The 10,733-nt window shown below is 50.8% G+C and overlaps 2 protein-coding genes across 4 annotated transcripts; both read left to right on the top strand.

Moving 5' to 3' along the window:
- The first annotated feature begins 4,054 nt into the window (after positions 1-4,054).
- Positions 4,055-5,245, top strand: PRR30 (proline rich 30). The gene has a single exon (XM_066264713.1). The coding sequence runs from the start codon at positions 4,055-4,057 to the stop codon at positions 5,243-5,245; it is 1,191 nt and encodes a 396-aa protein (XP_066120810.1).
- Positions 5,246-6,905: 1,660 nt separating this feature from the next.
- On the top strand, positions 6,906-10,724 carry PREB (prolactin regulatory element binding). Of its 3 annotated transcripts, none has more exons than XM_066266737.1 (9): positions 6,906-7,266; positions 7,798-7,990; positions 8,188-8,408; positions 8,596-8,676; positions 8,776-8,900; positions 9,100-9,273; positions 9,422-9,494; positions 9,686-9,845; positions 10,028-10,724. In XM_066266737.1, exons 1-9 carry the CDS (start codon positions 7,132-7,134, stop codon positions 10,120-10,122), a joined length of 1,257 nt encoding a protein of 418 aa, XP_066122834.1. In that variant the 5' UTR covers positions 6,906-7,131; the 3' UTR covers positions 10,123-10,724. The 3 variants fall into 3 exon arrangements, with proteins under 3 accessions (XP_066122834.1, XP_066122836.1, XP_066122835.1); XM_066266738.1 differs by having other exon boundaries at positions 7,132-7,266; positions 7,865-7,990; XM_066266739.1 differs by lacking the exon at positions 9,686-9,845.
- The last annotated feature ends 9 nt before the right edge of the window (positions 10,725-10,733 follow it).

The raw sequence follows: 10,733 nt of genomic DNA, 5'->3' as shown, positions 1-10,733 counted from the left end.
GCTGGAGCCAGCGACCTTGGGTCCAAGCTGGTGAGCTTTGCTCAAACCAGATGAGCCCGCGCTCAAGCTGGCGAGCTCGGGGTCTCGAACCTGGGTTCTTCCGCATCCCAGTCCGATGCTCTATCCACTGCGCCACCGCCTGGTCAGGCCATTGATTTCTTGTTGTATATGCCTTGACTGGGCAAGCCTAGGGCTTTGAACTGGTGACCTCAGTGTTCCAGGTGGAGGCTTTATCCACTGTGCCACCACAGGTCAGATGAAACCTGTATGGTTTTATTAACCAATGTCACCTGAATAAATTTAATAAAAAAATTTTTAAAAACAATATCACTTTTTCAACTTGGATGCCAAGAGCCTAACTCACACCATGTACAAAAATTATCTCAAAATGAATCACAGACCTAAATGTAAGAGTTAAAACTAAAATGTCTGAGAATAAAACACAGCAAATCTTTGTGACCTTGGGCTAGGCAAAGGTTTCTTAGATAAAAGACCAAAAGCAAACAATGGGGAAAAAAAGAATAGATAAATTTAACTTCATCAAATTAAAAAATGTTTGTGCATCAAAGGAGACCATCAAGAAAGTAAAAGGAGCCTGACCTGTGGTGGTGCAGTGGATAAAGCGTCGACCTGCAAATGCTGAGGTCACCGGTTCGAAACCCTGGGCTTGCCTGGTCAAGGCACATATGGGAGTTGATGCTTCCAGCTCCTCCCCCTTCTCTCTCTCTCTGTCTCTCTCTCCTCTCTCTCTCTCTCCCCCTCTCTCTCTCCTCTCTAAAAATGAATAAATAAATTAAAAAATATATCTAAAAAAAAATAAAATAAAATCCAATCATTCTTCATTTAAAAAAAAAAAAAAAAGAAAAAAAAGAAAGTAAAAGGAGACTGACCAAGCGGTGGCACAGTGAACAGAGCATTGGACTGGGACACAGTGCACCCAGGTTCGAAACCCTGAGGTTGCCCAGCTTGAGCATGGGCTCAACAGTGCAGGGTCACTAACATGAGCATGAGATCATAGACATGACCTCATGGTCACTGGCTTGAGCCCAAGGTCACTGGCTTGAACAAGGGGTCACTCACTCTACTGTAGCCCCCTGGTGAAGGCACATATGAGAAAACAATGAATAAACAACTAAGGAGACTAAGGAGCCACAACAAAGAATTGATGCTTCTCATATCTCACCCTTCCTGTCTGTCTGTCCCTATCTGTCCCTCTCTCTGTCTCTGTCACACAAAAGTAAATAAAAGGATAACCCAGAGAAATGAAGAAAATAATTTGCAAATCATATCCCTGAAAAAGGGACTTATATCCAGAATATGTAGAAACTCTTAAAATTCAACAATAACACATAAACTTAATTAAAAGATGGGCCAAATAGCTATTTCTCCAAAGAACATAAACAAATAGCCAACAAGCACATGAAAAGATGATCTTTTCATTAGGAAAATATAAATGAAAACCACAATTATTATACTCCTTCATACCCACTAGAATGGCTAAAAAAAAGACAGACAATAGCATGTGTTGGTGAGGATAGGACAAGTTAGAGCCTTCCTTCATTGTTGGTGGGATTGAAAAATTATACAAAAAACGAAAACAAACAAATAAATGGTACAGCTAATTTGAAAGAAAATTTGACAGTTTGTCAAAATTTTATATTTATTTATTTATTTATTTTTGGTATTTTTCTGAAGTTGGAAACAGGGAGGCAGTCAGACAGACTCCCGCATGTGCCCAACCGGGATCCACCAGGCACACCCACCAGGGGGCGATGCTCTGCCCATCTAGGGCGTTGCTCTGTTGCAACCAGAGCCATTCCAGCACCTGAGGCAGAGGCCACAGAGCCATCCTAGTGCCCGGGCAAACTTTTGCTCCAATGGAGCCTTGGCTGTGGGAGGGGAAGAGAGAGACAGAGAGGAAGGAGAGGGGGAGGGGTGGAGAAGCAGATGGGTGCTTCTCCTGTGTGCCCTGGCCAGGAATCGAACCCAGGACTCCTGCACGCCAGGCCGACGCTCTACCACTGAGCCAACGGGCCAGGGCCATTTGTCAAAATTTTAAACATAAACTCATCATGTAACTCAACAACCCATTCTGAGGTGTCTATCTACTCAAAATAAATGAAAATATATGCCAATTTGAAACATTTACAAGGATGTTCATAGCAGCATTATTCATAATTGCCAAAAAGTATACATAAAAACCACGAAATGTCCATTAATTGACGAATGAGAAAACAAAATATATGCATTTGAAGGAATGTTATTTGACAATAAAAAGGAATAAAATAACGATATGTGCTACAACATGAATGAACTCTGAAAACATTTTGCAAAATGAAACAAGACAGACACAAAAGGCCACATATTGTATGATTCCATTTACATGAAATGCCTAGAATATGCAAATGCATAGAAACAGAAGTAGATTTATAGTTTCCAAGGTCTGAGGGGAGGGAAGAATGAGAAGTGACTGCTAACAGGGACAGGATTTCTTTTTGGGAGGTACAAAAATGTTCTAATTTAGATTGTGTTGATGGTTGCCCAACTCTGTGAGTATACTAGAAAACAGTTAATTGGCATTTAATGAGTGGGTTGTATGGTATGTAAATTGTATCTCTATAAAGCTGTTAAGAAAATAGTTATTGAAACATATAAGCATATCCTAAGGGGGATGGAGGTTGGTGTGGAACACGAGCCTTGCTCAGAAAGCAAGAGAAAATAAGAAGTTAAAGGAAGGGCCCAGCCCAGATCGTCTGTGTACTCTGGGTAGAGGAAGTGGAATATGGCAGAGAGCAGAGCTGGTAACTAGGGCCTGAAGATGAGACTGAGTGCCCCAAAGAAGTTTGTCTGCTTCAGTGTTGTCAAGGGCTAGCCTTTGGGTGATCTCTGAATGAAGGTCCCAGAGCCTTGAGGTGGATGGAGGGTCTATGATGTCAGCACCTGACCTTTGTGACATAGTCACTAGATGTCATGGAATGACATCCCCTGCCCCCAGGGAATGGGGCTCCTAGCTCCCAAGAGGGGCAGGAATGCCACCCCTAGACAAAGTCCCTGTCTCTTAGAGGCTTTCATCAGCTAGCCCAGTGCTCCTGCTGCTGCTAGGTGATAAGCTATCTCGGCCAGGGCCAGGCTGGGCCAGAGGACATCAGCATTAGAGGCAACAAAGTGTCAGGGGAACCAGAGTGGCAGAAAACCAGGATGCTGGCAGAATCCCTGATTCAGGTTTAGGAAGACAAAAGCCTGTCACGAAGGCCTCCGCCTGGTCGGAGGAGGACTGAAGGCGAGGCTGACAGAAATCTGGGTCAGAGTGAGTATAAGACACTGGGGGCAGGGAGGGATGGATCTGCTCTTTGGTGACTGTTCCTCTTTCTCCCAGGTCCCCTCAATGCTGAAGTGTCCTATGAAACATAGCTCAGAGGAACCTTCATGGGTAAGAGCTTACAGCACCAGAACACCCCCAATTCCTACTCCCATCTCAGCTTCCATACCCCAAACCTTCTTCTCCAACTCCACCCTAGTCTCCCTCCTCCCCTCCCTCTCCTCTCCTTCTCTGCTCTAAAGTGTTCCCTGGAACATTTTACCAGCTCTTCTGACCGCAAAGGTGACATGCGTTTGTGAACCAGCCTGGATCTGGCCCCTGAGGGAGAGCCAGAAATGGACCGATTCTCCCAATGTCTTGGATTCTGTTTCCTTCTCTACAGGTCCTGTGGGTCGTGTCTTCCTCCCTGGCCAATTCAGATAGTTGCCGCTGTCCCGAAGTTCCCAAGACGCATCTCTGATTCTCCCTTCCTATACATCCCTCATCAATGGCTGTCTGAGAAGACATGAGAAGCCAAGTTTAGATCCAAGCTCCTGCCTGGTGCTAGTGGGCTGGGTGTCTCCTAGGCTGTAAACAATAGCCGCACCAATACCAGGGTGGAGCCACACATACTGCGCACGGAAGGCCTTGGTTTCTTAGCTACAGCTTGCCTCAGAGATACTGGTGCTGACTCTGCCAGGTCTCTAAACTCTGGTCTTGACACCCTATCCTTTCCAGATCCAAGGATTCAAGGCGATGTGGTCTCAAAACAAGGACCAAGTGCTGCTACAGAACTCGGCGAACCCTGGGCGTCCTCCTCAGAGCCCCTCACAACTTGTGGATTCCCCTTCCCACAACCTTCAGCCTCTGTCTCCCCAGAAATCTCTCCCTTCCTCCCAGCCACCTTGTTCCACTCTTTCACAGTCCTGCTCTCCTGGCTCCCATTTCTACTCTTCTGACTCAGATTCTGACTTTGTCCTACATCCTTATTCTTCCTCTCTCCCAAGTTCCCCCACTTTCTTTCATCAGAATTACCAGTCTCTTCCCCTTCCACGCTCCTCCTCTCCTTCCCACCTGCTATACTCCTCTCCTCCCCCTACTTACTGCACCAATTCCTCTCAGCCTCAGAACTCCCCTCTCCCACACTACCAGTCTGTTCCCCACCCCAAAGACCTACCTAGCTCTACTCTTACTTCCCCAAGCCCCAGCCTCCCTTCTTCTGGTGTCCCTTCTAATAGGCATCAGTACCAGGACACCACGTCATCTGGGGTGGTAGGGGGATGTGTGGCAAGCGAGAAGGACCCTGCCGAGTTCAGGCACCCAGGAGCCCTGGCCAAGGCCCTGGTGGTTCACCTGGGGCACCGCCGCATCGCACACGACCTACGGTTACTGATTTTGCAGAACCTGTGGCTAGGCAGAACCGGCCAGCCTCCAGTTGTGGAGTATCCTATATGCCTGGTGTGTCTCCGGCCTCGCAGTCCCTCTTGCCCCATTCCCAAGGACAGGACTGGTCCCCGGCTGCTTGCCTTCCCACAGCTACTGCCCAGTGCACGGGTCCAGGAATCCAAACCACTCCGCATAGGCATCGGCTTTGGCCTCCGCCTGTCCCGTGGCCAGGCCAGGGCTTTGCATCTGTTGCCAGAAAAAAAAACAGAGGAAGTAGGACCTCAGGCCAAGCCCTCTCAGGCCCATGGGTATCAAACTCAGGCATCTCAGGCCCCAGCAGCTCGAGTGGCTCAGGCCTGGGAAGATTCAGCCCCAGGTATACCCTCCCAGACTGGGAGCCTCAGGTCTGCAGGCCCTCAATTACCAAACTACACTCGATGTTCAGGGCCTCCCCCTCAGGCATCAAGACAGGCCACTGGCTGCCTGAAGCCCAAGCTTTCCTCTGCTCCAAAGAGGCCTGGCTCTCCAGAAGCCATTCTCCAACTAAAGTTGCCACTCTAGTTCTAGAGCCACGGAGGCTCCCTGCTGGAGCACCTCCTCCGAACCCTACCATCCCTACCAGGCCCCAGATCTCGGGAAGTGCTCGAGATGCCCTGAAGGGCTGGCTGGCTGGTGGTCAGGTGTGTTCTCCAGCCCTGAACCCTGGGAATCCCTTGTGGAGTCTTCTGTCTCCTAGCTGAAGAGGACGAAGGGCATCCGAGGCCCCTTTCAACCTTCAAGTATCCAATAAAGCCTAACCATGCAAAACTTGTGTTTGTGTCCTGCTGAGCAGACACAATGAGTACCTACACGGTGGCCAGAACCAAATAAGAGCTGGGAGAGGGTCAAAGGAAACATAGTGGCCAGGGAGAGTGATGCCATGTATCTGAAAATGGCATTAGGCCCACAAGGCCTGAGCACTCTGGCTGACCCTTTGTTAGGTAGGATAGACAGTTATCAGGATAGGAAAAAGGAGGGGGGGAGGAATTTATCTCACCCACTGAATGAGGGAGTCAGCAGTCTTAAGATCTTCCAACCAACATAAAAATCACCAAATATTCAAACGGCTTATCAGGGAAAGGGAGCCTTGAAACCTATGTTAGTTCTAATAACAGGGAAACAAAGCCTTGAAGCTAAGAATAACTCCTAAGACCCCAACAGGCAGCTTGCTCAGACTGGCTGAGTTTGCCTACTTGTGCCTTGTGCCAAGGGTATAGCTTTGCTTGATAAACTGCTTTGCTTGAATGCTGCACCATCTCTCATCTGAATTCTTTCTTGTGAGTGTGACAAGAACCAAGGAGGGAGAAGCCTCAGGGATTCCAGTCTTCTCTGGCAACACCTTCACACATTTAATTCAGTTTGGTGAGATAATGGCATCCCCAAAGATGAAGCTGCTGGGTCCCTTACTCTGGGTGTACCTTAGGTTAACAAGGATGCATATTGATGAGGCCACAGGAGCAATAGGAAGTGTCACCTTGCAGGTGAGGGCACTCCTAGCATTCACTTGCAGAAAACCATGGAGACCCTCACATTGGAGATCAGAGACCCAAGGGCCCCTTCTGGAAGATGGGGTGTCAGACAAAAACAAGATCTGTCCGGCTGAGGGCCAGCTTGCCTGCCTGTGAGGATGTCAGAGGGGCTGCCCCCAAGCCCCCAACCACAAACCCTTGAGTACAGGAGCAAGGTCGGAGCCACGAGAATGGCCAGGTCCTGTGGCTGCCAACCATGGATAGGTCTTAAGGCAAATCGCTTCATCAAACTAGAGAAGCGGTGGATTCGGGATTTGAGCCATGTTTGTATTAAAGCCCCACTGACTCCTTATAAGAGGCAAGAGATATAGATCCTATTTTTCGTGTGTGAACTTGGGCTAAACCACTCCCTCTCTGGGACAAGGCTGCGCTTGTATGAGTTCCGTATCAGTCTTGAAGGTAGGATTTCCAATCCAAGGATGTCTTTATTAAAGGTTTATTAGCCTCTCTTAACCTTTAATATCTTTCCCCCTCCTTCGGAATCACCAAGGAAGTTCTGGTGATGCAACAGCGCTCTGCTCCCGCCCCTCAAAAAGATGGCGGAGGCCGCTGTCACGGTCGGACAGAGAACGGAATCCTGGCGAAGGTGCGACCGGTTATTGCTGACGCGTATCGGCGGTACTGCGCCTGCGCGAGGAGAGCCGGGTGGATGCGCCTGCGTACTGAGCGTCAGAGAGACCGGGTTAGACGGCCGCGGGCAGGATACGGTTTAGTGTGTGTGTGGGTCGAGTTGGAGCAACCTCGCGGCTGTGCGAGGGGTCAGAAGTCCTCCCGGCGACGACCGAACCAAGTTCAACAGCGGCCGGGGCAAGAGTCGAAGGCCGGGCGCGGCATGTCCCGGGAGCCGGGGTGCAGACAGTGAAGCGCGCGGCGAGCGGGATGGGTCGGCGCCGGGCACCAGAGCTGTACCGGGCCCCATTCCCGTTGTACGCGCTGCAGGTCGACCCCAGCACGGGGCTGCTCATAGCTGCGGGCGGAGGAGGCGCCGCCAAGACGGGCATAAAGAATGGAGTGGTAAGAGCGCGGTTCCACTCTGGCCGGGTCACCCCGTGGGCTGAGGGCGATTCCGGGAGGGTCGCGGGGCGGCCCGCACCGCCATTCCAACCCTGCCCCTACTAAGTGGGAATCCCCGGCAAGCCGGCATCCCGACGCGAATTTCAGCCGAGAACTTAGTCACAGGGTGATTGAGAGACTCCCAAAATAAAGTGAAAACTGCACACAGCGAGGCTTAGACGCTTCAGCTTGACCGGGGATCTTATTCTAGCTTATTCCGGGGAGGCTGCGTAGATTTGTCTGCCTGTCTGTGTTTGGCCCCTTAGGCTAGGTTTTCTTCACTCTTCTCAGCGTATCCCTGTGACTCTATACACTGGAGGTAATAACCCCAACCCTGCCTGCTGAACGGACCTGTGAGGTTCAAAAAAAGCAGAGGGTGAAGGGTTGAAGAAAGCCTTGTGAACAAGAAAGTAGGGTAACAGGCCATAGGATGCAAGTTGGCCCTTGACGGGCACCCCTGAACCTTGCTCATCCTGGTTGCCTCTCTCACAGCATTTTCTGCAGCTAGAGCAGATTAACGGGCGCCTGAGCGCCTCCTTGCTACACTCCCATGACACAGAGACACGGGCTACTATGAACTTGGCGCTGGCTGGTAACATCCTTGCTGCAGGACAGGATGCCCACTGTCAGCTCCTGCGCTTCCAGATCCACCAGCAGAAGGACAAGAACAAGGCAGAGAAGGCAGGTGAGAAGCCGGCTGTCTACCTTAGCCGGCAAAGGTTAAATGAGTAGGATCATGCTCATCTCGCTCTCCGAAGAAGTGGGGCTGGAAGTGGGGTTATTGTAGCAGGCGGGAAGCTGGATGTCCACCAGCCATGTAGAGGGGGGTTCAGTGTTACTTACTAAAGAAGCCTGGAATCGGGTGGGCCATTTGTGTTGCAGGTCCCAAGGAACAGGGGCCTCGGCAAAGAAAAGGGGTGGCCCCAACAGAGAAGAAATCTGGAGCTGAAACCCACCAGGAGGGGGTAGAACTGAGAGTAGAGAATTTGCAGGCAGTGCAGACAGACTTCAGCCCTGATCCACTACAGAAAGTTGTATGCTACAACCACGATAATACCCTGCTTGCCACTGGAGGGACAGATGGCCATGTTCGTGTCTGGAAGGTATGGTTTGGGGGACTAGGGAGGATGCATGTCAATAGCGACAAGGCCAGAATTGTGAGAAATTGAACAGGGTTCTGGGAACTTGTGAGTGAAGTCTGCACTGAGGGGTCATTAGAAGAGAAGAGGGTGGGGATCATTGCACTCTTGCTGGGTCCCGGGGCTAACCATGGTGGTGCTTTGGCTGCAGGTACCCAGTCTAGAGAAAGTGCTGGAGTTCAAAGCCCATGAAGGGGAGATTGAGGACCTGGCTTTGGGGCCTGATGGCAAGGTGAGGAGGTGAGAGGGTGGAGAAAGTAGATGATTATGCTGTTTGTTCTGTAAGTGGCTCTCCTAATTGTCCCTCCTTGGAATCTTGATTCCTGACTAGTTGGTAACTGTGGCCTGGGACCTTAAGGCCTTCGTGTGGCAGAAGGATCAGCTGGTGACACAGCTGCACTGGCAAGAGAATGGACCCACCTTTTCTAACACGCCTTACCGCTACCAGGCCTGCAGGTGTGAAGATCCTGGAGGGGGCTAAAAGAGGCTCACCTTAGATGTGGTAGGGGAGTGGGAGAAGACTTGGGGGATGCTGGGGAGGATGATAGCCCTGGCAGATACTACCTCGGGCCTGACCAGGGTGCCGGAGGGTACAAACTCTTGAGGAGGGCTGGGCAGGCCACAGGAGCTGAACAGCTTCTCACCTGGCCCCCAGGTTTGGGCAGGTTCCAGACCAGCCTGCTGGACTGCGACTCTTCACAGTGCAGATTCCCCACAAGCGTCTGCGCCAGCCCCCACCTTGCTACCTCACAGCCTGGGATGGCTCTACCTTCCTGCCTCTTCGGACCAAACCCTGTGGCAATGAAGTCATTTCCTGCCTTAGTGTCAGGTCTGAGACACTGCTGGCTTGGCTGGGTGTGAGGGTGGCTGGAGGAGCTCCAGAAGGAATCCTGCCCGAGTCCCTAAGGACCGTTGTTAGTGAGTAAGTGTTGCTGCATAGGCCTCCAAGACAATGACCGTTTTGCTATTTGTTGCAGTGAATCGGGCACCTTCCTAGGCCTGGGCACAGTCACTGGATCTGTTGCCATCTACATAGCTTTCTCTCTTCAGGTAATGGTAGAGGTGGGCACAGCCTTGGAAGCTATTTGGGGTGGGGACTTTAGGCCTGCTTCTACCCTGAGTGCAGGAGGGGGTCTGGCCCAGCCTATAGAGGGAAAGCCTTCTGGGAGCAGGGGGCATGTTTTCTAGAAGGAATGTTTTCAATTTGGGCCTTCCTTTACTGTCTCTCCTTCTGTCCCCAGCGCCTCTACTATGTGAGGGAGGCCCATGGCATTGTGGTGACGGATGTGGCCTTTCTACCTGAGAAGGGTTGTGGTCCAGAGCTCCTTGGGTCACATGAAACTGCCCTATTTTCTGTGGCTGTGGATAGTCGTTGCCAGCTGCACCTGCTACCCTCACGACGTGAGTCATTGGGGTGGGCAGGTACTATCCAACCTTTCGCTGTAGCAAAAATTTGCTTCCTGGAGAATGGGCTGCTTGTTTATCATCTATCCCCTCCTTCAATGGAGTCGGTTGAGAGTTCTGTTTTTTGGTCTGTGAAGCCCCTTTTGCCCACTGACTTCTTCCCTTACCATTTCTTGCAGGGAGTGTTCCTGTGTGGATACTGCTGCTGCTGTGCGTTGGGCTTATTATTATGACCATCCTGCTGCTCCAGAGTGCCTTTCCAGGTTTCCTTTAGCCTCCTGTTCCTAGGGGATCAGGAGCCTTGACTCTGCCACCTTCTGGACCTGGGTCCACAGCTGAAGTAGCCTTTGATGAGACTTGATGGAAACTGCCTGCCCTTCCCAGTTAAAGCTGGCTGTGGCCCCATGTGACTCTGAGTTCTGGGGACCCTGCATTCATCATCTTTGGATCCACCCAGGATAGTACTACTTGCTGTCCAGGCCACACCATCTGCCTCCTTTCTTTTGCCTACCAGAGGCTCCAGAGTTCAGCTTACCTTGTCTCAAGAAATATGTGAAGATGCCCCAGAATCTGGAGTCACTGCTATCCTTCCTGCAGAAACGATCTGTTTCTCCTCCTCCCTTCACAACCTGTGGCCAGTTGCTCTTCACATGAGCCCCTTGCGTTTGCTGGAGCAAGCACCGCCTAGGACTTGGTGTTAGAAGGATGAGGCAAAAGGAAGACCCAGGCAGTAATATGTGGGTTCAGCTGGGTAGCTCTAAGCCAGCCAGGCTAAATATGCTGGAAGTTCCTACCCCTAGCCTTGAGAAATGGGAAAATGAACCTCAACCCTTTCGACAGGAGAAGGTGACATTTAATAAACAAGGGAAGACTGAACTGAGACCC

The sequence above is a fragment of the Saccopteryx bilineata genome, chromosome 3 (genome assembly GCF_036850765.1).
Source record: "Saccopteryx bilineata isolate mSacBil1 chromosome 3, mSacBil1_pri_phased_curated, whole genome shotgun sequence".
NCBI lineage: Eukaryota > Metazoa > Chordata > Mammalia > Chiroptera > Emballonuridae > Saccopteryx > Saccopteryx bilineata.
Note: the sequence above shows the minus strand (reverse complement) of the source record. Positions and strands in the feature narration are given on the sequence as shown.

Excerpts from the sequence above, each read along its gene's own strand:
- PRR30 (XM_066264713.1), top strand. The coding sequence starts at position 4,055 with ATGTGGTCTCAAAACAAGGACCAAGTGCTGCTACAGAACTCGGCGAAC.
- PREB (XM_066266737.1), top strand. The coding sequence starts at position 7,132 with ATGGGTCGGCGCCGGGCACCAGAGCTGTACCGGGCCCCATTCCCGTTG. Across the intron at positions 8,409-8,595 it reads GCCATGTTCGTGTCTGGAAG|GTACCCAGTCTAGAGAAAGT; the intron begins GTATGGTTTGGG and ends CTTTGGCTGCAG. Across the intron at positions 8,901-9,099 it reads TACCGCTACCAGGCCTGCAG|GTTTGGGCAGGTTCCAGACC; the intron begins GTGTGAAGATCC and ends CCTGGCCCCCAG.